This window comes from Jaculus jaculus, chromosome 6 (assembly GCF_020740685.1).
Source record: "Jaculus jaculus isolate mJacJac1 chromosome 6, mJacJac1.mat.Y.cur, whole genome shotgun sequence".
Lineage (NCBI taxonomy): Eukaryota > Metazoa > Chordata > Mammalia > Rodentia > Dipodidae > Jaculus > Jaculus jaculus.
This window is the reverse complement of record NC_059107.1, coordinates 138,760,314-138,785,579: the sequence shown is the minus strand read 5'-3', so window position 1 is coordinate 138,785,579 and position 25,266 is coordinate 138,760,314. Positions and strand designations below refer to the sequence as shown.

The following is a 25,266-nucleotide window of genomic DNA, read 5'->3' as shown; positions in this document are numbered from 1 at the left end:
TGTAGCTCTCAGATCTGAAAATGTCTTTATTTTTTAGAAAATGGAGTCCAGGAAGGTTAAAAAGCAATACCAGAGGGCACAGGTGCAGAACGGGGTGTATGTAGTCATTCAAAGCACTCAAGTAAGAATATGGCAATATAAATATCCAAAAAGCATCTCTTAGGTCTTCAAAACAAAATGTCATTCCTAACTAAATTGAGCTTTACAGCATTTCTTAAGACAGGGAATAAACAGTTAATATTTAAAAATCTTGAAAGCTTTTTTCCTTGGTTAATTACACTTAGACAGTTTGCCTCTGATCAAACTCCTTTAGACATGGATAAAGGTATTACACAGGTCCACTGTTAAAACAGACAACAGGTTGCAAATTAATTCTGATATAATGTACTCCAACAATGCTTAGAAAATAAAAATGTTGAGGTGGCTTTGGACTAAGATTAATAGTCATCTCCTCTGCTGACAACTTCTTTACAAGTTGGACGCAATAGAATGGTATGTTCAAATTGCGCTGTATATGATCCTTTAATGTCACATAGTGGTGGATATGGATCTACAATGCCCAAGTCACACAGATTCTTCAGAGCCATTAAGTATTTACTTTCCCCCAAGCGATCCAGCCATCTGCGGCAGAAGGCAAGGGTGCCAAAGTTTTCATTGATGACATTTAATAAGTGTTTTGTTCTTGGAAGCCTAAGAGGATAAAAATCAAAGATTAATGGTTGTCAATAGTAACCAATTAACTTCTCCCATTATGCAAAATGCAAACCTTGGTGGTGCTTTCACTTGAAATTCAAGTTCAAAAGTTGTAGGAATGGGGAGATGGCTCTGCACCTAAAGGCACTTTCTTCCAAAGCCATCTGGTTCAGGTCCATATCCCTTGTACCCACATTAAGCCAGATGCACAAAGTGGCACATGTGATGGAGTTTGTTTGCAGTAGCATCTGGCTTTACATGGGTTCTGAGAAATGGAACCCTGGCCATCAAGCTTTATAAGCAAGTGCTTTTAACTGTTGAGCCATCTCTTCAGCCCCATAAAAAATACTTTACTTTTATTTTTGTTTTTTTTGGTTTAAAAAAAAAATTGCCGAACATGGTGACACGCACCTTTAATCCCAGCCCTTGGGAAGCAGAGGTAGGAGGATCGCCGAGTTTGAGGCCACCCTGAAACTATATAATGAATTCCAGGTCAGCCTGGGCTAGACGAGACCCTACCTTAAAAAAACAAAACAAACTATTCTAGTTAGTTTTTCAATCATCAAATGCTGGCATGTGTAACAGCCCATCCCTATAGATGTCAGCTGTGTAGGAAACCAGCAGAATCAAAATATCATGTTGTCATGTATGTCTTCAATTTACACAACAGACCCATCAGTATTTTTGTACACCAAGATTGAAGACCACATGTAAAAGAAGGCATAAATCCAATTATAATCAGCCTCTATAAAAGGTAAAACATACCATGTAAAGTGAAATAATAAATTTACCAACACAAAAACATTTAAGACCAAAAGTCTATGAAATGCTAGCAAAACTATTACTGACATAATGATCAGAAACTGGATTTGAATACTTTCCTATATAATTTTCAATCCAGTTCAAACTTTTAACTGGCTATATTACAGAAACCCACAGAACTTGTTACGTTTTATATGTCACCTTACATGTTTGTCCCATCTAGTATCTGGGAAGAGATATTCATTAGTCAAAAAATTAACAATATCTCACCTTATTGGCACATGTCCAACATCAAAATTTTTCATATAATGTGAGCACTCCATATCATCATGAACAACGCCTTTTCCTGTACTTCCAAACGTCTCAATAGCATATACTTCGCCTTCCTTCAAAAGTACATAAGCAACAAGGGAAGAGAGCAACTGAGAACTAATCACAACTTCCTGATGAAAATAGTTACAATAAACCACATGCGGTGGCATCCACCTGTAATCCCAGCACTCAGGCACAGGAAGCCTAGGACTACATAGTGAATTCCAGGTCAGCCTGGGCTAGAGTGAGAACCTACCTCAAAATAAGAGCCAGGCATGGTTAATGCCAGCACTCTTGGAGGCGGAGATAGGAGGTTCACTCTGAGTTTCAAGGCCACTTTGAAACTGATAGTGACTTCCAAGTCAGCCTGGGCTACAGTGAGACCCTACCTATAAAAATAAAAAATAAAGAAGAGATTTCCACCTCCCCATCCCCCAACAGTCTTTATTTAACTTCTGTCTTCTCTCCTTGGGCACCTTTTAGTCACTGTTTAATCCCTTATCAGAATGTAGGTTATACATGGGTAGAGAATTCTGTCCACTGCTTTAATACTTACTAAAAGAGACTGGCACATAGGAGAAAGTATTAATAAGCATTCTTTGACTGCTGAATAAACACTACTGTCTGTCTATATATCCCAATTTCTGTTCAGGAAAAAATATAAATGGCAACTTATCTGGCTCAACATACCATATACTTCAATATCATGGATTTTAGTTTGGAATATAAAAATAAGTCTTAAGTATTAAGTTGTTGTGTGTATGTTGGGGAGGGGGTTAGTGGCAGAGCACCTTGGAGTCAAAAGCTTTTAAGTAATGACAACTCACATACCTCCATTTTTTTTCTCTTCTTTCTTCAAATTTTTTATTTTTAGTTATTTGAGAGCAACAGACAGAGTAAGAGGCAGAGAGAGGGAGAGAGAATGGGCACGCCAGGGCCTCTAGCCACTGAGAAGGAACTCCAGACGCGTGCGCCCCCTTGTGCATCTGGCTAACGTGGGCACTGGGGAATCAAGCCTCGAACCGGGGTCCTTAGGCTTCACAGGCAAGCGCTTAACCACACATACCTCCATTCGTGTTGCCTCTCCTCCTTTCACAATGGGTACTGTTTTCCCAGCATGTATTCTGTATGGTCCAATTGAATGCCCATTTAGATTACGGATTGGTTTCACTGTTATAACAGATAAACAGACGTTAGGATTTCTAGAAAGTTAAAGAGGTTCTTGGCCTATTGGCAAGAGATTAAGCATTTCTATCAAAACCAGATAAAGATTCTCACTAAGGCAGTCAAATGATTCTGGTGGAATTTGAAGAGAAGTCTGTTGTTATTAAATAAATATTAAAAAGGAGTCGGGTGTGGTGGCACACAACCTTTAATCCCAGCACACTGTAGGCAGAGTTTAGGGGGAAGGCTGAGTTTGGGACCAGCTTGGGACTTACAGAGATTCTACCTTAGAGAAATCTGAAAACATATATACATACATACAAAAACATATATAAACACATACAGATTATATACACACACATTCAGTGGAGAATGACAGAATACACTGCAGTGACAATGAAAAATGACAGAAGTTATGACGAATCATTACTAAAAATGCCATGCATATAAATGACTAGTAACCTGAAAATATATACATTTGTATGGCCATAGAAAATAAAATATGAAAGTGGGAAGACTATAAGAATGAATCACTATAAAACTTTATTTAAAAAATACTGTTACATCATTTCAAAGGCTAGAATTCCTAAAATTTCATTTCCTCAAATCAGTGACAGAATAAACATTAAGATGAAGAAATGAAAAGACACAATTACACATACATGTTGTGATAGTTTGATTCAGATGCCCCCATAAACAGGTATTCTGAATGCTAGGTTCCCTGCTGATGGAGATTTGGGAATTAATGTCTCCTGGATGTGGTATATTGTTGGGGGCGGGCTTATGGGTGTTACAGCCAGTTTCCCATGCCAGTGTTTGGCACACTCTCCTGTTACTATTATTCACCTTATGTTGGCCAGGGGGTGATGTCTACCCTCTCTGCTCATGCCATTGTTTTTCCCTGCCATCATGGAGCTTCCCCTTGAGCCTGTAAGCCAAAATAAACACTTTTTTTTCTCAAAAGCTGATCTTGGTTGGGTAATTTCTGCAAGCAATGTGAACCTGACTACAATAGTAATGTTGGTACCGTGGAGTGGTGTCATTTGTTGCTAGACACCAGACTGTGTGGCTTTGACCTTCTGCAGCTGATTTTCAAGAGGAATATGGAAGGATTTGAAATCTTGGCCTAAGAGATACCTTACATTGCCATAAGTACAGCTTGATGGATTACTCTAGTCAGAGACGAAAGACCTGAATGCAGCAAAAACTATGAACTGTGAGGCTTGGCTTGTGAGGGTGTGAAAGAACTTTGCCTGGACTGAGCTAGATGCAGTTTGTTTGAGAGGCTTACTGCTGTGCCTGTGTCCTGAAAATTTGTGCAGGGTTGCACTGTGGAGAAACAGACTGGTGTGGGCAGAGGGATATGGCACAGAAAAGGATGAAATCTTTGGGCTGAAACTCTGCCCATTCAGCTACAATTATGAAAGATTACAACCTTTGAGACTGGGCCAGCTGACCTGTACTGGGGGGCCTCAGGAAGACTGTAGACTCTTGAAGGGGCTTGAGTGTCCAGTTCTTCAAAATCTGCTTTATTCTCTCCTGGATTTACAAATTGGTTGGCACCCTGCCTGGTATTGTGGAGTATAATAAATGGAAGAGAGAGTCAGTCTTTGGACTTGCAACACAGACTTGTGTTTTGGTAATGGCCATAGGCAGTGTGTAGCAGTTTTGCTGGATGCCTTCATGGAGACCCAATGGAGCTGTGTGGATGGATGGTGGATTGCAGTGGAGACCCAGCAGAGATGCTGAAACCATGAAATGGCTACTAAGGAAAGCTGCTGGCTCTTAATAAAGTTTTCCAGGAATGTGAGTAGCCTAGTTGGAGGAGCGGAATTGGAACTCCAGAGACTTGTCAGTGTTTAGAATTATCAGACTTGGGGCTGGAGAAGATGGCTTAGCCGTTAAGGCGTTTGCCTGCAAAGCCAGAGGACCCCAGTTCAATTCCCAGGTCCCACGTAAGCCAGATGCACAAGGGGGCACATGCATCTGGAGTTTGGTTGCAGTGGCTGGAGGCCCTGGTATGCCCAACCTCTCTATCTTTGAATAAATAAATAAAATATGTTTTTTAAAAAAAGAATTATCGGATTGGAGATGTGACACCGACTAGAGATGTTGGACTTGTAGCTACAGAGTTTGATGTTTGCCCTGTTTACATCTTGTATTGATTGAATATTCCTTTGCTATGCCCAATGCCATCTTTTGCAGTGTGAATGTTTATTCAGTGCCATTAAGAGTTTTTTTTTGGGGGGTTTTGGTATTATGGCTCAGCTAATTATGGCTGGGCACGGTGCTACATGCCTTTAATCCCAGCACTCGGAAGGCAGAGGTAGGAGGATCGCCATGAGTTTGAGGCCACCCTGAGACTCCATAGTGAATTCCAGGACAGCCTGGGCTACAGTGAGACCCTACCTCAAAAAAAACAAAACAACAACAACAAAAAAGACCTTGGATTATTGGGATGTTTGAACATCATTAGGATTGATAAAAAATATGCGATCTTTTAAAACTGGACTGTATGCATTGCATTTTACATCATGGAGGGTTATCAGTTTATGGGGGTCAGGGGCGGAATGTGGTGGTTTGATTCAGGTGTCTCCCATAAACTTATGTTCCCAACGCTAGGTCCTCAGCTGATGGGAGATTTGGGAATTAACGCCTCCTGGAGGCGGTGTATTGTTGGGGCCGGGCTAATGGATGTTAAAGCCAGTTTCCCCATGCCAGTGTTTGGCACCCTCTCCTGTTGCTATTGTCCACCTTATCTTGGCCAGGGGTTAATGTCCACCCTCTGCTCATGCCATCATTTTCCTCTGCCATCATGGAGCTTCCCCTCGAGCCTGTAAGCCAAAATAAACCCTTTACTCCCAAAAGTTGCTCTTGGTCAGGTGATTTCTGCCATCAATGAGAACCTGACTGCAACACATGTACAATTCCATATGTACACAAGTTCAAAATTATAGCAAAATTCAACTAAGGGATATACAATTAGTAAAGACAGGCAAGCACATATACCTCAGAACTCAAGATCTGGTTCACTAGAGGAAAGCTGTTACAACTGGGGAGTTAATGGACTCATGCCAATATCCCAGAAGTGGATTCCTAGTCAGAGGATGCGTTTTGCATTAGCAAAAAGACCTTTGCCATACAGCAACCCTTGGACTTCCAAAACTGAGAACTAGAACTCTGGCACTATTTCAGGTATTGTTGCAGCAGCACATGAAGACAAAGACAAAGGAAAGGAGGGCTCCTGGAATGCTGGGAATACTTTTCTCTCAAAGGCAATCAAGATTTTATGTTTTATGCATTGTCAGTCTAAGTTATACGACACAATTTTTGTTTGTTTTTTGAAGGGAGGGTCTCACTCTAGCTCAGGCTAACCTGGAACTTACTCTGCCTTGAAAAATGTAAAAAAAAATGAACAAAAACAAAAGTACTGGAGATATTTTTCAAAGAACAGCAATCTAGAAAAAGTAGATAAAGTATTTTTGTTTTTTTTAAACATGAATATCTCAAAATCAAAGTAACAAGGAAGTTGAAGGTAGAATTAACTATCATTGGCATCGATATTAATCAGGAGAAAAGAAATATAACCACAAGAGTAGTACATTGGGGAAACATTCTCCTTTCTTGGCAGTGTTGAGGACAGAACCGATGTCCTCATGCATGTGTAAAAGTATATACGCTACTACTAAGCCACACACCCATCCCAAGAGCACCTTCATGTCAGGAAACAAAATAGAAGATGTAAACAAACAGTAAAAGAGCGAGGAGGGGGGAATGAGGGAGAAGCTAGCAGCTGCCTAAGAATGTTAAGACTAGTGACAAAGAAAAGGAATGTTATAGAGGCGAGAGTGAGTTGGCTGGATGACTGGTAATGCCTAGGTATTAACTGGATTGCCCACACAGACAGTGAAGCTAACCAGAATGTCAACAGAAGTTATATAAGTTTTTTAGAACAGAGTTAAAAAGACAGCAAGAGGAGGAAGAAAGATTATGTTGGGGGGATAAGACAGACCTAGAAATTAGACCAATGAACTGATGAAAATGTAGAGCAACAGGAAGCACAGGTGACTTGGGGACACTACCTAAAGTAATACCTGGAAGACTAGAAGGGGCCTGATAATGGAACAAACAAACATACAAGGGTTATTAAATTCTGAATGTACCTCCAAAGAAATAAAAAAGTTGGAAAATAACCAATGGAAAGGGTTTCTGAACCTTGACTTGATGAAGCATAAGAGTCTAAATTTTGGCTACCTTAAGATAATTTCATAGGTTTTCTCTAAAATAGCTGATCCAAAAGATGAAATTAATATTAGTTTGTGAAATTAATTTCAAAGTAGAGATACATTTTAAAAGACCATACCTTGATATGTCTTCCCATCTATTTCTACTTCATAGGATTCCATAACTTCTTGGATGGCTTCACCAACATCACAGAGACGAACATCAATCCCAGCACACTAAGCAAAACAGAATGATATATACTTTGTTTTTCAAAGTGCAAAACTTTACAATAGCCTAATTTTAAACATATTTTCAAATAAAGGACAACCAGAAAAAAAAATTACATTATAAATAACTATAAAAAAGACCAAGTAGAATTCTAGAATGATAGAATAATAAGCACCAGAAGTAGACCAAATTTTCTTTGGCTCTAATAGGACTTACAGTGTGGTTTGTTTGCTTTGGAGAAATGTAAGGAATAAAAATTATATATAATCAGTAATCTATACCAGGAATCTATCCCCACTTAGACTATGATTACATTGGCAGAATTCATCCGATGTGGCTTTTTGGGAATTCTGGGGTCTACTTAAGGCTTAAAATGTATAGATTCTGCATCAGGCGGTAGAGTTATTTTCAATCAATCTTACCCCTTGGCATAACCACCACACACACCTTGGTGGAAGAGGGAAACAATTATCTGGAATATGTGCTACAACCTCTGAAAGAGGCTACTACCTGCTGCATCTTCCCTTACTGTTACAAATGCCTAACTACCTCTGGCTAAAATGACTTCAGGACACTTAAAAGGCCAGTGCTTACCCTTTTCTGACCCCCGTTTTGTTTTGTCTTTTTCCTCTTTGGGTAGTTAAACAATGAGGATTATGACAACTAAAAACCACAGAGGTGAGAGAAAAATTAAAACAAGACTTGAAAAGATGTTATGTTTACAACTCAGGAGAATTCTTGACAGTCTTAAAAGCAATTTTTTTAAAAAAGGGAGGTTTTGGGGAGATGACTCAGCAGTTAAAGGTGCCTGCTTGCAAAGCCAGTGAGCCCAGGTTTGATTCTATAGTGCCCACATAAAGACAGATGCACATTTGTCTGGAGTTCATTTACAACAGCAAGTGGTCCTAGTACACATACCATTCGCTTTCAAATAAACAAACAAAAAATAAAGCATGCAGAAAAATGATTTCCAGAGCTATATTAGATATTGGTAAAAATCGACATCAACATAAAATATCAACAAACATATTAGAAAAAACCTAAAGGGGACTAGAGAGACAGCTTAGCAGTTAAGGCACTAACCTGCAAAGCCAAAGGGCCCAGGTTCCCCAGTACCCACATAAAGCTGTATGCATTAGGTGACACGTGTCTGGAGTTCATTTGCAGTGACTAGAGGCCCTGGCATGCCCATATTCTCTCTCTCAAATAAGTAAATATGAGGATGGAGGAATAGCCATTAAGCTATTTGCCTGAAAAGCCAAAGGACCCAGGTTTAATTCCCCAGGACCCATGTTAGCCAGATGCACAAGGCAGCACATGTGTCTGGAGTTCGTCTGTAGTGGCTGGAGGCCCTGGCATGCTCATTCTCTCATTCTCATTCTCATTCTCTTTCTCTCTCTCAAATAAATAAAAATAAAATTTTTTTAAAAAGAAAAAAAAACCTAAAGATTTTTTTTTTTAATTCTGGACCTGAAGAGTTCAGTAATTGAAATTTATAACAATTTGTAAACTCAAAAGACTGGATAGGGGCTTCTTAAACCCCCTCTTGCCTCCCTGGGCAAGAGTTCTGCCTTGCTTCCTCTTGAGTATTCTGGGTTGTTTTCTTTAAATATATTTTATTTACGTATTTCAGAGAAAGGCAGAGAGAAAGTGAATGGGCACATCAGGGCCTCCAGCCACTGTAAATGAACTCCAGATGCATGCATCCCCTTGTGCATCTGGCTTACATGGGTCTTGGAGAGTCAGTCGAACCAGGATTCTTTGGCTTTGCAGGTTAGTGTCTTAACTGCTAAGCCTCCTCTCCAGCCCATGTTCTGGGTTTAATTAAGCTCCTCTTCTTGAAGCTCTCCCTCCTAAAACTCTAAGCCGTAATAAAAGCTTAAGTCTCAGGAAGAATGAAAAACTGAACAGGAGTGAATAAAGGGACCTATAGGACAGGGCACCATCAACTACACCAACATATGTGCTATAGGAATATCAGAGAGAGAAAAGATCCAAGAGATTATCTAAAAAATAATGGCTAGAAACTTCCCAAATTTGATGAAAGGCATTCAACACATACAAAGGATCAATTAGATTACATGTAGATTTATCACCAGAAACGCTGGAGGCCAGAAGGCAATGAGCTGATTTATTCAAAGTGCTAACAAACTATCAACCAAGAATCCTGGTGTATACAGGACCTGACATACCCAAAAGCTGTCCTTTAAAAAAAAAGGGAGATTGTTTTTCCAAGGTTCACTTAAAGATGCCTTAAACTTGAGTTCAAAAAAAACATTTAGGGTGCAAGCCAAGCACAGTGGCACATGCCTTTAGTCCTAGCACTCAGGATGCTGAGGAAGGAAGAATGCAATAAGCTGGAGGCCAGCCTGGGACTACCGAGTGAGCACTAGGTCAACCAGGGCTAGAGGGAGACCCTACCTTATAAAAACAAAACAAACAAACAAACAAAAATACCCTGCAGGACGGGGTTCAATTCCCCAGTATCTACATAAAGCCAAGTGCACAAAGTGGCATATGTGTCTGGAGTTCATTTGAAGCAGCAAGACGTTCTGGTGTGCTTCTTTCTCTCTGCAAATAAATAAACTTAAGTATTTAAAAGCTAAATAAAAAATAAGAAAGGGGGAGAGCTGAACATGTTATCCCACCACTGAGGAAGCTGAAGCAGTAGGAACCCAAGCGCAAGGCCGGTCTAAACTACATAGTGGGTTTCAGGCCAGGCTGGTATATTGTAGCAAGATCCTAGCTCTCCAAAGAGAGGAAGAAAGAGATAAATGGGGGAAATGAAGACATTCCCAACTAAACACTTGTTAGTGCTGCATACCGTTTAATCCCAGCACTCGGGAGGCAAGGCAGGAAGCCAGCCACGGCTACAGAATGAGCTCCAGGTTAACCTGGGCTAGAGTGAGAATCTGTCTCAGAAAACAATAACAACAAAAAAAGTTAGAGGGGATTGGAGGGACGGCTCAGTGGTTAAGGTACTTGCCTACAAAGCCAAAGGACCTTGGTTTGATTCCCCAGTACCCACAGAAAGCCAAATGCAAAGGTAGGCACATGCATCTGGATTTTGTTTGCAGTAGCTAGAGGCCCTGGTGTGCCCATTCCTTCTCTCCCCCCCCCCTCAACTAAGTAAAAATATTTTGAAAAATTAGAGGGTTGGAGAGATGGCTCAGAGATGAAAGCCATTTGCTTGCAAAGCCCAATGGCCAGGATCAATTCCCCAGTGCCCACATAAATCCAGATGCACAAAGTGGCATGTGTGTCAGGGTTTGTTTGCAATAGCAGGAGACCTTGGTGAGTCCATTCTCTTGACAGATAGGTAGACAGATAAGATATATATATATTTTAAATAAATAAGGATTTCTGTGAGTTCAAGGCAACTACATAGTGAATTCCAGATCAACCTGGGTAAGACCCTAACTCAAAAAACAAAAACAAGCCGGGCATGGTGGCGCACGCCTTTAATCCCAGCACTCGGGAGGCAGAGGTAGGAGGATCACTGTGAGTTCAAGGCCACCCCGAGACTCCATAGTGAATTCCAGGTCAGCCAAGGCTAGAGTGAGACCCTACCTAGGAAAAAATAAATAAATAAATAAATGCTGAGACAAAGGGTTTTATTCTCACTACTACTACTATGTAGCAAAAACTATATAAACTGAAAAACTAAAGATCTCAATAAAAATAAATACATGGACTATTTGAACAATGGCTTCTAATTCCACTTTTGTGTGTATGGTCTATGCAAGTGTGCGTGCACATATATATCCCCTTTTTCCTTTCTAAAAATAGTTTTATTTACTTATTTGAGAGAGAGATTGAGAGAAAGAGACAAAGAGACAAAGAGAGAAAAGAACGGGCATGCCAGGGCCTCCAGCCACTGCAAACCCCACATGCATGCACCACCTTGTGCATCTGGCTTATGTGGGTGTTAGGGAATTGAAGCTGGGTCCTTTGGTTCTGTAGGCAAATGCCCCATCTCTCCAGCCCACAACCCCTTTTTCTATTGCTCTTCTGTGTTTCCTTGAGATGGAGTCTCTCAATGACCAACCCTGATGCCATTTCTAGTCAGAATGACCAGTAAGCACTGATGATTCTCAAGTCTCAGCTCACACAGAACTGTGGTTACAAATACACGTGGCCACCCCCAGCTTTTTACATGAGTGCTTGGGAATCAAACTCAAGAGAGAGTCAGGCCCTCTGTTACAGCCCTCATACTTGCCTCTGACCTACTGAGCCATCTTCCCAGTCCCCTCTAAACTCTACTTTTTGTTCATTTTGTGATTTAAGAATGAAAGCCAATTTTAAAAATACAGTTTTATTCTAAATGGCAGTGTTATTTTTATCTTTGGTTTGAAATGTTACTAAGTTTGAGGGAAGGAGGAAGATACTAAGTTATGTCCCCCCCTTTGGTTTTTCGAGGTAGGGTCTCACTGTAGCCCAGGCTAACCTGGAATTCACTATGGAGTCTCAGGGTGGCCTCAAACTCAGTGATCCTCCTACCTCTGCCTCCCAAGTGCTGGGATTAAAAGCGTGTGCCACCACACCTGGCTAAATTATGTTTTTTAAATATGTTTGCTAGGATGTCCTGGACATCCCAGGCTCAAGTAAACCATTTGCCACAGCCCCTCAAGTAGCAGGGGCTACATGTGTGCTAAATAGTACATCTGGTGGAGATTAATGCATTTAATAGATTCATTGCCTGAGGTTTACAGGCAATGTTAAAAAAGTTAATTGTGTGACATCTACAACTGAAAGGGGTCAGGGTTTTTTGAATTACTTAATTAACATAAATTCAAGCTAAGGTTTTTGCTTTAGGATACTAAATTTAACCCACTGTGGTAATACCTAGAATAAACATAAAAAGAACGAAGATAAAAACATAAAAGACAGCAATACAGATGACAAAAGAGCACAGGTTATAAAGAACACTAATGGCAAAATGACAGCCTTCCTTCCTTATTAGTAAATATAAAGGGAATAAGCTCCCGAGGGGTGTGTTGACACGTACTTGGGATAGGTAGCTTAGGTGATCAGAAGCTCAAAGCCATCCTCAGCTACACAGCAAGTGCAAGGTATCAAACTCAAATGAAATGACAGATCAGCAGCAGAATATATAAGAAGCCACAATCCAACTACATGGTATATATCCAGAGAATCTCTTTAGGTACAAATATACAACTGAATTGAAAGAGTAGAAAACACTTTCATGCAAATTTTAACAAAACAGCAGAGCTGCCTATATTAATCTGAGATAATAATTTGAAATTTAAAAAAAGCAATAAAAGAACATAATATCTTGACAAAAGGTTGAACAGAGCAATAAGATGTGATAATTATAAACATTTACACACATAGTAACAGAACTAAAACATATGAAGGCAAAACTGAAAGAACTAAAGGGAATAACAGCCAATTCTACAATAGCTGGGGTCAAATGATATTGGCAAAGATGTCAAAGAATATTCAATAGAAAAAAGCCAATTTTTTCAATGAAACAGCAGGGCTGGGTAATTGGAGATCTACATGAAAAAGAACAAAGATAGGCCCTTCCCTAACATCATAGGTAATAATTAATTCAAAGGATCAGAACCCTAAATATAAGACCTGCCTGCAACTCTAATTCTTAGAACGTAGAGCAAAGTTTCATGATACTACTCTGACAATGATTTCTTAGAGATGACACCAAAGGCAAAGGCAAAGACTATGTTGCACTTCATATGACTACAACACTGTATGCATTAAAACATAGCATCAACACGATAAACAGGCAACTCACAAAGAGAAAAGGTTGGTAAATCATGTACTTGGTAAGAGACTGATAGCCATAATAGAGAACTCTTGAAACTCAACCACAAAACCACCCAATTCAACGTGGGTAAAAGACAAATAGACAACTCTCCAAAGATGATATATAGACGGTAAAGAGACACAAGAAAAAATGTTCCTTTACTAATAATGGAACTGTAAATCAAAATTACAATGAAAAACTATCTCATACACATTAACATGACTCTTATAAAACAAAATCTAGAAATTAAGTCCCAGTGAGGGTTCAGAGAAATGGTGCACAGCAGGTGGGAATGTAAACAGCAGAACCACTTTGAATAGTATGGCAGTTGCTCTTTAAAAGAACTTAAAAACATGTATTATACATGTTAAGACAGCAAATTTTACACAACGTGTATTGTAAAAATTAGGTGAGGGAAAGCCAGGTGGCCCAGAACCTAGCAGGGAGGGAAAGGTGAAGCAGCGGAGCACAGGGGCTTGGAGGGGAGGCAGTGCAAAGGCTCCGTACAACACGGCTAGACACGCCACTATGCATGTGTCAAAACCCACAGAACTAAGAGCACACCCTAACACAGACTGTGGACTTTGGATGATTAGGATGTGCCAGTGTTGGTGAGATGACCTTAACAAATGGATCTCTTGTATGGGTGTTGGCAGGAGACAAAGTAGTGCAAGTGTGAAGACAGGTTTACATGGGAAATTTCCCTACCTTCTGCTCAACTTTTGAGATAAACCTGAAACTGTTCTTTAAAAAAAAAAAAAAAAAAAAAAGGCCAATAAACAATCTAGAAACAACAAAAATAAACTGCCAAGCAGGGCGCGGTGGCACACACCTTTAATTCCAGCACTCAGGAGGCATAGGTAGGAGGTTCAGCACGAGTTTAAGGTCAGCCTGGGACTACAAAGTAAGTTCCAGGCCAGCCTAGGCTACAGTGAGAACCTTCCAGGGAGGGGGGGGAAGGGGTTGGATTTCACAAGCAAAAATAAACCCAAGTTCTGTTTAAATAATTATTAGTAAAGTTAATTTTTTTGAAAGCTCTTGATACACTGTATTACCATTACCCAACTAACAAAAATTCATTTTAACTACTCCCAGACCTTAGGACAAGCTACCAGTGTTCAAAACATGTTCAATTAAATAGCACTTACAGTTCACATACCTTTATTCCAGTATTAGTGGCATCCTTTACAGCTTTTAATAATGTATCGTATTTGGGATTAAAAGTAACAGTAAAAGCACAGTCAATTATTCTACCTGAAAGAAAAAAAAATCATCTTTCGAGTTTATGTACCAGTTAGTCAATTTAGCTACTTCATAGCATTTATACCATTATTATCCTTGCTAGCTCAAGGCCAAGTGATGGGCACAAAAGGAGAATTCAAGTCCCCAGAGTATTCATAATAAAAAAAAGAAAGGTTTCAAATGAAACCTAAAATTAAAGGTCATTGTATGTTACTCTTAAGTTCTTATCAATTCAATACTCTCCCAAGCAATTATGTACACAAATAAACAAAAATAAATAAATAAAAGCAACAAAACTGACATATGAAATAGCAGTATAGAGCAAAGAAAATGTATAGGGCCACAAGGCCTGAAATGTAATGTCATTTATCCAATTTAATAAAACCTTAAAATTTTAGGTAAGTCTTTCTTACCTGTTAAATAAGATTTTAAAAAAATGTACAGGGGTGGGGGGCTGGAGAGATGGCTTAGCAGTTAAGGCATTTGTCTGCAAAGCCAAAGGACCCCAGTTCGACTTTCCACGACCCATGTAAGCACAAGAGGGCTCATGCATCGGGAGTTCATGTGCAGTGGCTGCAGGCCCAGGCGCACCAGTTCTCTCTCTCCCTCCCTCCTTCCCTCTCTCCCTCAAATAAATACATAAATAATTTTTTAAAAAAGCACGGGGGGGGGGGGGGAAGGGGCTGGAGAGATGGCTTACTGGTTAAGGCATTTGCCTGCAAAGCCAAAGGACCTAGGTTCGATTCTCCAGAACCCACCTAAGCTAGAGGCACAAGGGGGTGCATGCAATGGAGTTCCTTTGCAGTGGCTAGAGTCCCTGGTGTGCCCACTCTCTCTCTCCCTCTCTCTCAAATAAATAAAAATTTTTTAAGTACAAAAGTACAGGGAACTTAAGGAGAATTAAAAAAATAATTTATTTATTTATTTGACAGAGAAAGGGGGGGAGAGAGGGAGAGGAAGAGAATGGACACGCCAGAGCCTCTAGCCACTGCAAACAAACCTCACATGCGTGCGCCCCCTTGTGCATCTGGCTAATATAAGTCCTGGGAATTGAACCTGGGTCCTTTGGCTTTGCAGGCAAATGCCTTAACCACTAAATCATCCCTCCAGCCCCTTAAGGAGAGTTTTTAAAAAGTAATCACATATACACAAATTGGTAAACTGGATCAATGTTTCTATTTATTTGAGGCAGAGTTTCATGTATGGCAATCTGGCCTCTAGCTCACAATGTAGCTGAAAACGACCTTGAACTGCTGTTCCTCCTGCCTGTACCTCCCCAGTGCTAGGATTAAAGGTATGCACCATGCCTGGTTTATGTAGTTTAGGGATGGAACCCAGGACTTCCTGCATGCTAGGCAAGCTTTCTACTATCTGAGCTAGCCCCAGCCCTTGACAAGTCTTTTTAATTTAAATAATGATACATAAAACAATGACCTGATTGGAAAAAAATGTACAATTCTTCTTGATTTCTATTTTTATTTGACAGAGAAAGAGGGGAGGGGAAGAGAAAATGGGCAGGCCAGGACCTACAGCCACTGCAATTAACTCCAGACATGTGCGGCCCCCCTTGTGCATCTGGCTAATGTAAGTCCTGGGGAATCAAACCTGGCTCCTTTGGCTTTACAGGCAAATGCCTTAACGGCTAAGCCATCCCTCTAGCCCAAAACGTCATTATAGTTTTTGTTGGTTTTGAGGTAGGGTCTCACTCTACCCCAGGCTGGCTGACCTGGAGTTCACTATGTAGACTAAGGATGGCCTCGAACCCACAGCAATTCTACCTATGCCTCCCAAGTGCTGGGACTAAAGGTATATACCACCATGCCTAAAAGTATAATTTTCACATCTTAAAATAAGACTTCAATTACTTACATTTTTAAGTTTCAGTAGAATGTTTTGAAGTAAAATGTTAAAATCAGGTATCTCCGATACACACAAGAGGTGGGGGATAAGAGCAGAAGGTAGGAACTACTTCCATGAACTCACCACTTATATGTGTTCCAAAGTCTATCTTACAGATGTCATCATACTGTAATACTGTTGTGTCACCAGCATTAGGAGTATAATGGGCAGCACAATTATTGAGAGAACATCCAGTAGGAAATGCCAGGCCTGCATTTAATCCATTCTCTTTTATCAGTTTGCGTGAACAGTCTTCCAACTTTTCACTAAAAGAAAAAAGAATTTGCTTACTTTTATATTCTTATCTTTAAACATCTTATAGCTTACCGATTCCCAAAACGTTACTAAAAACCTGTAATTACTTTTTAGGAAAGATCTGTGTATTTTTAAAGATATAAACAGTGGGGCGTGGTAGTACATGCCCTTAATCCCAGCATTCAGGAGGCAGAGGTAGGAGGATCACTTTGAGTTTGAGGCCACCCTGAGACTCCATGGTAAATTCCAGGTCAGCATGGGCTCGAGTGAGACCCTACCTCAAAAAACCAAAATTAAAAAAAAAATTATACATACATACACACACACATATGTGTATATACATATACAAATATATGTATTATATATGTATATATATGTATATGTATGTATATATTTATGCACACAAACAATACTTCTCCAATGCTATGAAAATAGCTTATGTGTAAATGACAAGGAAATTAAATCCCCTAGAAATCTGAGAAAACAGTTTGCTCGCTCTTTTTTTCCCTAAGGTAGGATCTTATTCTAGCCCAGGCTGATCTGGAACTTACTTTGTAGCCTCAGATTGGCCTTGGACAACAATCCTCCTGCTACAGCCTCCTATTCCAGTGATCTTTATTTCGTAACATAAATTTTAAATACTAAAATAACCATTTCTAGATAGGAAAATTATGGTCAGGATTTAGCGCCAAGTACACCTAAGTGTCCATGCGCACACAAGGGCGTGTTTAAGGTGCAGATGTGTGCTCCCTCAATGGTTTCCTCACTGCACCAGTGCTGTAGCAGTTCAGGAGATATTTAGAGAATAAATACTTAAACAAAATTTTACTGGCAACAGAGTAATAAAAGCCAAATATTATAATTAAAGAGTACTAAAATAATTTTAACATGTTCTTACAAAAACATATTCCTTTTACCAGATTTCTATCATCGTCATCCCAGGCTTGATCCAGCTCATGACATATTTTCTAACTTGTCGATGTGCTTCTGCAGCTTCTCGAAAATCATTCCAAATCTCTTCGCTAGCCTGATCTAGTGCTTTCTTTTCTTCACTTGTAGTTCTCCAAGCAGCTGTTCGCCTTTAGAATAGGTATAGACAGCATAGTGTGAGTCTAAAAAATCCTTGGAATGTAAAAGCTAATGGAAAGAAAAACAAACTAAGCCTTATAAACTATTTTAAATAAAAGTCCATCATCAGTTTCTCTATAACAGTCATATCAACATCACTTGCAATCAATACAAAGCAAGTTTAACCTTTTTAAGATTCTTACAAGGAAATGAACAATAGGCTACAATTTCTTTAGTCAGAGACACTAATTAATACCCTACTAACAAAAAGAAGTGACAGCCAGGTGTGGTGGTACACGCCTTTAATCCCAGCACTCGGGAGGCAGAGGTTGGAGGATCGCCATGAGTTCGAGGCCACCCTGAGACTACATAGTGAATTCCAGGTCAGCCTGAGCTAGAGTGAGACCCTACCTCAAAAAAAAAAAAAAAAATTAGTAAGGCCTGGACAGATGGCTTAGCAGTTAAGGTACTTCCCTGCAAAGCCCAAGGACTCAGGAAATCTCCCTTAAACCTCATGTGATTTCCCCTCAATAAACTTAGTAATTCAGAGTTTATCCTTCTTGAGTCTGTCTTTATCAATTCTCTGGTAAAGTTAAGACAGATGAGCTGAAGAGATTGCTTAATGGTTAAGGCACTTGCCCGCAAAGCCAAAGGATCCAGGTTCGACTCCCCATAACCCCCCACGTAAGCCAGATGCACAAGGGGATGCACACAACTGGAATTCGTTTGCAGTGGCTAGAGGCCCTGGCGTGCCCATTCTTTCTCTCTCTCTACTTGCCTATTTCTGTATCTTTCTCCCTCTCAAATAAATAAATAAAGGTAAGACAGAACCCAAAATGTGGGGTTCATACATTGGGGGGATGCCTCCTGAGCCCCCAAATCCTGCAACAAATTAATAATGAATGTATAGTCACAATTCAGTAATCACTAGATCACTAAAATAAAAAAGTGATACTGCTTTCTAAATTTTTCTCAAAAGGTAAGTTTTACTATAACATGTCACCAATGTAACTAGATTTTGGTAAACTAAGTACTTTTATATTTGAAGTTGACTTCATAAAGCTTGTGAGTGGTCCTCAATGTTATCGACTCTCAGGTAACTATTAGAATAGGTTATGGCATCAAGAATTAGAGCACCTTGTGTATCTTCTGCTTTTAACGTGCCCTGGAGTTTTAAACTTGAAACATAAGTAACAGGTTATCTTGTCAATAGAAGTGATGTTCTCCGTCTGTCAGTGTGTGTGCCTGGTCTATAGGACTATTCCAGTGTGAGCCTTCAAGTCAGTTCTATGCACAACCATTCACCAACTACTGCTGCTGTGGTTCCCCAGAACTGCCCTGCTGTGCTCCAGCACATCCTCATGCTGACCAAATAGGCCGCAGGACAGAACTAACTGCGTTCATAGTACCTCTGCCACCAGAGGTAAAGTAGAGATGACTGTGCGAGGATCTGTGTTTGCTATAAAACTGCTCAGTACTGTAAAGCTTCTGTGGTTGTGTGTTTTTAACTCAAACTTACAGAATATACAGTAATATACAGTAATATACAGACTGGAGAGGTAGTTCAGCAGTTAAGGCACTTGCCAATAAAACCGAACCCAAGTTTGATTTCCCATTACCCACATATAGCCAGATGTACCAAGTGGCAAATGTGTCTGAAGCTTGTTTGCAAGGCTGGAAGCCCTGGGCGCACCCATTCTCTCTCTATGCTGAGAGTGGTGGCACATGCCTTTAATCCCAACATTGGGAGGCTGAGGTAGGATTGTGGTGACTTTGAGGCTAGCCTGACATGCTACCTCAAAAAACCAAAAAAGTAAAATAGGGCTAGGCATGGTCACACACACCTTTCATCCCAGCACTTGAAAGGCAAAGGTAGCACCATGTGTTTGAGGCTACTTTGAGTCTTCTTGAAAAACAAAAACTAAATAAGAAAGTAATACCTTTGGGTAGAGAGATGGCTCAGAGGTTAAAGGCACATGCTTACAAGTCTGACAGCCTAGATTCAATTCCCCCGCATCCACAAAAAGCCAGGTGCACAAAGTGGCACAACATCTGGAGCTCGTCCATAGTGACAAGAGGCTCTGGCATCTCCGTAGACTGACTGTCTCTATCTCTCTCAAATAATAAATAATTTTAAAAAAATCTGGACACAAGGTCATACATAAATCTATAACCACAATAAGCCTACAGTAACGGGAGATGGAGCCAGGAGAATCCAGAAGCTTGCTGGGCAACTAGAATGAAGCACACAGCAGCAAAAACAAAAGGGAGGTCCTGTGTCTAGTTTGTCTTCACACCTCCACAAGTGCTATGGCATGTGCACACCCACACACATGGAGAGGATTCACAAAAGGTGCCTCAGTTCTTTCCACTTAACTTCCAATGCACTTAGAATTGCCTACTCAATGCTAAAACAGACAAGCTGGGTTGTGAGTGTGCAAGTTAGCAGGTTATAAAGGCACCACAATCTTCTGACCTCTCTCTCTAGCTGTAACCCAACCTTTTCTTCTTCGCTAATTCAAAATGCTTTCCTGGGAACTAAGACACCAACATTTCTATACATAGATCATTTTCACTCATTTCAATCTTTTTGTTTTTGTTTTACAATGCTGAGGGATTGAATTTAGGGCATGGAGCATGCTGGGCCAAGCATTATACTATTCTAATCCAATTTTTTTGTTGGTTTGTTTGTTTGGTTTTTCGAGGTAGGGTCTCTCTAGCTCAGGCTGTCCTGGAATTCACTATGTATTCTCAGGGTGGCCTCAAACCCAGTGATCCTCCTATCGCTGCCTCCCCAGTGCTGGGATTAAAGGCATGCGCCACCACGCCCGGCTAGCCCAAAATGTTAAATACTTTATTATTTATTTAAGGGAGAGAGAGGAGAGAGAGACTGGGTGGTTAAGGTGCTTCCCTGCAAAGCTAAGTCCCAGGTTTAATTCCCCAGCACTCATGTAAGCCAGATACACAAGGTGACACATGTGTCTGGAGTGTGTTTGCAGAGTCTGTAGGCCCCTAGCATAGCTATTCTTCTATCTGACCCCCAACCTCTCTTCAATAAATGAAAAAAGAAATGTGTACATGACCTGCACTAATAGCAAAAACTAGAAATCCTATAAATTATTTTTGTTTTTATATTTTATTTATGTTTATTTGAGAGAGGAAAGGAGGCGGGGGGGGGGGGAGGGAAGGAGGGAGAGAATGGGCACACCAGGGCTTCCAGCCCACTGCAAACAAATTCCACATGCATGCACCACCTTGTGCATCTGGCTTACATGGGTCCTGGGAAAGTAAAACGAGGTCCTTTGACTTTGCAAACAGATGCCTTAACCACTAAGTAAAATATTTTTAAAAAGCTATTCCAAGAGCCAGGCATGGTAATGCACGCTTTTAATCCCAGCACTTAGGAGGAAGAACTAGAAGGGTCAAGGCCACACTGAGACTACATAGTGAATTCAGGCTAGCCTGGGCTACAGCGAAACCCCACCTTCAAAAAACAGAGAAAAAGAGAGACTCGGGAAATAAAACCCTAAATATTTGCCAGATATGGTGGCTTATACCTTTAATCCTAGTGCTCGGGAGGCAGAGGTAGGAGGATCTCTGTGAGTTCAAGGCCACCCTGAGACTGCATAATGAATTCCAGGTCAGCCTGGACTAAAGTGAGACCCTACCTTGAAAAAAAGAAAGTAAGTAAGTGGCAGGGGGTAGACTTCGTGATGTTACAACAAACATTTACATCACTTTTAGTGTGTGACTTAGGAATTAAACCCAGGCCAGCAGGCTGTTGAGCCATTTTCCCATGGCCAGCTCTTTCCTTTTTTAAAATGTTTTATTTTTACTTATGTTTATTTGAGTTGGGGTGGGGGAGAGGGAGGAAGGGGCATATAGAACTCCAGAAGCATATGCCACCTTGTGCACCTGGCTTACATGGGTCCTGAGATATTGAACCCGCATCCCTTGGCTTTGCAGGCAAGCACCTTAACTGCTAAGCCATCTCTCCAGAGCAGCAGAAGCTTTCTTTTTTTTTTTTTTTTTTTTTTTTTTTTTTTTTTATTAAAATTTTTTATTTATTTATTTGAGAGCGACAGACACAGAGAGAAAGACAGATAGAGGGAGAGAGAGAGAATGGGCGCGCCAGGGCTTCCAGCCTCTGCAAACGAACTCCAGACGCGTGCGCCCCCTTGTGCATCTGGCTAACGTGGGACCTGGGGAACCGAGCCTCGAACCGGGGTCCTTAGGCTTCACAGGCAAGCGCTTAACCGCTAAGCCATCTCTCCAGCCCTTTTTTTTTTTTTTTTTTTTTTTTTAAAATTTTCAGAAGCTTTCTTAACCATGTATTACAACCACTGGATTAACCAGTGCTCCTGTGTCCTGCAAAATAGTAGCCAACAGGTTACCATTCTGATAACAGTAACTAACTTCACTTTTAGTGTACAGCTCTATGGTCTACGTGCTTGACACATATTATCCATCCTCACGGAGTTCTGTCACGTGTCTGCTTCACTCAGCCCATGTAACATGCTAAGAGCTTCTGCTGACAGCTGAATGGTATCCATGCAAAGCACTTCTAAGAACCAAGTGAGTAGCTCCCAAACCCACTTATATCATTTGTTCTTGTTACTCTGTAATTTAATGTTATATAAAACAACTCCATGAAAACTACTCTTAATAAGTTTAAATCAAAATGAATCATCAAAATCACTTTCTTAAAATTAAGATAAGAAAAATGTAGTTACACACATTAATTCTCACACCATTTGGTTTTGCTTTCCTTCACAGAAATCAAAAAGAAAAATCACAGATAAAGCATGATGAATGGTTTATGGAGAAAAAATTGGACTCAACACAAATTCATGCTGGAAGATTAGGAAGTGAGAAACAAATCTGTTTAATGTTTCCACTTAAAACTTTTTTGGTTAACTAACCTGCTACTGGTCCCAGTCATTTTGGATAAGAGGACTTCTACTGTATTTTCTTTGTAACAAATCACAAACTAATAAAATAGTGGAGTAAAGTTCTGAGAAAAATCAAATTTCCTTACTAACAAAGTACAACAGTCAAATTGGAAGGTATCTGATGGTCCTTACCCATCTTGTGTGGGTGGATATTCACACTCCTGTCCTTTGGGAAATATGCCATTAGGATACAGGTCACATATTGGAACCGAGGGAGGATCTGTTTGAACTTTTGCTGTGAGATACAAATAAAGTATTAAACTCCTATAGTTAAAAGTCAAATTAAGCAATTATTCCAATTTCTTGATTTTTTTTTAATCATTTATGAGAAGGGGGAGGGAGGGAAGAAGGGAGGATTAGGAAGAGAGAGAGAATGGGCACAGCAGGGCATCTGGCCACTGCAAACAAACTCCAGATGCATGCACCATCTTGTACATCTGGCTTACATGGGTCCTGGATAATCAAACCTGGGTCCTTTGGCTTTGGAAGCAAGGCCTTAACCGCTAAGCCATCTCTCCAGCCCCAATTTCTTGATTCTAATGGTTGTTATATGGCCCCCCCCCACCAAAAAAAAAAAATCTTTCCATGTGGGCTTCTAGGAAGATGACTCAGTACTTGACTGTAAGAGCTAGATGCACAAAGTGGTCCATGTGTCTGAAATTCATTTGCAGCAGCAAGGGATCCTAGATCACCCACACTCTACTCTTCTCTCTCTCAAATAAATAAAGTTTTAAAAAATTTTTAAAAAGAAACTTCTATATTGTTCACAAAATTAAGGAATGATAAAGGATGTCAAATTAAAGGGGAGGGGGGAGACCAGAATGTATACATCAGAGTGAATCTAGCCATTACCATTTACTAGCTTGGAAAATAGCTAAATAAAGCCATGTGGTAGTGCATGACTTTAATCCCAGCACTCAGGAGGCAGAGGTAGGAGAATCATCATAAGTTCAAGGACACCCTAAGACTACAAAATTCCAGGTCAGCTGGACTACAGTGAAACTCTATTTAAAAAAAAAAAAAAAAAAAAAAGCTTTAAAAGTACCAAAAGATCATTAAATCAAAATTATTGGCGTAACTAAATCCAAATTTTAAGGTCTATTTCCCTGACATATAAAACTTCTACTCTTCAAACACACTGATTATAATAATAATTATCAATTTATCAAATAAAATTAAAACACTAACGTCCCCTCTTCTTCTTTTTCTTCTTCTTCTTTTTTCCAGCTGCTCCATCTACATCACCATCTCCATCTAAGAAAAACACAATTTCAAATACATATTTATTTAAGCTTCACAAGCAGAGAGATACCACAAATACAAGGAAGCAAGTATATGAGCATTTATGCAAACAATGTCTTTTAATAACATCAACAAAGTTTACCCAGTACTCTTTAATTTTTTGTATGTTCCTAGCCTTTAAGCATCAGTTTATCTTATGTAATCAAAAGCACTAGCAAGCCGCACATGGTGGCTCTTTTAATTCTGGCACTCTGGAAGCTGAAGTAGGAGGATCACTATGAGTTAGAGACCATCCTAGGCAACAGAGTTCCAAATCAGTCTAGGATACTGACTGTACTTCAAAAACAAACAAAAACAAACAAATAAAAAATACTAGCAAAGTGTATTCCAAATTACTCTAATAAAATAAAATGTTTTGTCAGGTGTGGCGGTGCACACCTTTAAGACCAGCACTCAGGAGGCAGAGGTAGGAGGACAGCCATGAGTTCAAGGCCACCCTGAGACTACATAGTGAATTCCAGGTCAGCCTAGGCCAGAGTGAGAACTTACTACGAAAACCTTAAAAAAAAAAAAAAAAATTCTCCTGGATCAAATTATATGCAAAAGTCAATGGGATACATGCCTTTCCTAGGCTCATATTTCTAAGAGCCTCAAAAAGGGTGTGATGTGTGCTGGTATGTGTCTGTAACTTCAGCAATTGGGAGGCTACGACAGAATGTTTTTGTGTTTGAGATCAGGCTGAGCTACTTAGTGAGACTACCTCAAAATACAAAATATATTTTAAAAGCCCAATGAATTCAAAAACTGGATTTAAGAACTATGTTGGAAAGGACCCATATCTACCCACAAAACACAATGCTATGAAACAGGGATGAATACGATGTTATTCTAGAGAGAGAAGCTGAAAGTCTAGTAGTGTGTTCACCCTGGTAAGTAATTTTTTAAGTTCCACCTAGTGGGACGACCTTATCACGAACTTTAGAAATCTACCTATGTCAAATGAGTTGTGATTTTTAGTCCAGATTAATAAGGAGCCATGGGGGAAAAGCACTCTCACCACTCTATGATCTGTAAGTTATCACACAAGATTACAGTCACTGGCTTACTCTGACTCCTACTCACCTGTGGACTTCCTGAAGACTAGTTAAACTAAACATACTGATAAGAATGTGGTGACTCTTTAGTCTACTAAAAAATGAAAATCTTTTTTTTTTTTTTTTTTAGTTTATTTGTTTTCTTTTACTTAAATAAGAGAAAGCAGTCGTTTAACAAAAAGGGAGAAAATAAAGCCGGGCATGGTGGCGCATGCCTTTAATCCCAGCACTCAGGAGGTAGAGGTAAGAGGATTGCCATGAGTTTGAGGTCATCCTGAGACTATATAGTGAATTCCAGGTCAGCCTGGGCCAGAGTGAGACCCTACCATGAAAAAAAGAAAAA

At 40.0% G+C, this 25,266-nt stretch overlaps 1 protein-coding gene across 1 annotated transcript in view; it reads right to left on the bottom strand.

Annotated features, from left to right (window-relative positions):
* The window catches only part of Metap2 (methionyl aminopeptidase 2), a 34,534-nt gene continuing 9,268 nt past the window's right edge, over positions 1–25,266 (bottom strand). Inside the window, exons 3-11 of the mRNA XM_004650187.2 lie at positions 23,776–23,841; positions 22,720–22,822; positions 17,485–17,646; positions 16,397–16,578; positions 14,331–14,425; positions 7,295–7,391; positions 2,834–2,937; positions 1,726–1,841; positions 1–690 (exon numbers count right to left, since the gene is read on the bottom strand). Of these exons, the coding sequence (XP_004650244.2) occupies positions 438–690; positions 1,726–1,841; positions 2,834–2,937; positions 7,295–7,391; positions 14,331–14,425; positions 16,397–16,578; positions 17,485–17,646; positions 22,720–22,822; positions 23,776–23,841 (1,178 nt within the window). The 3' untranslated portion in view covers positions 1–437. The remainder of the gene's footprint in view (positions 691–1,725; positions 1,842–2,833; positions 2,938–7,294; positions 7,392–14,330; positions 14,426–16,396; positions 16,579–17,484; positions 17,647–22,719; positions 22,823–23,775; positions 23,842–25,266) is intronic.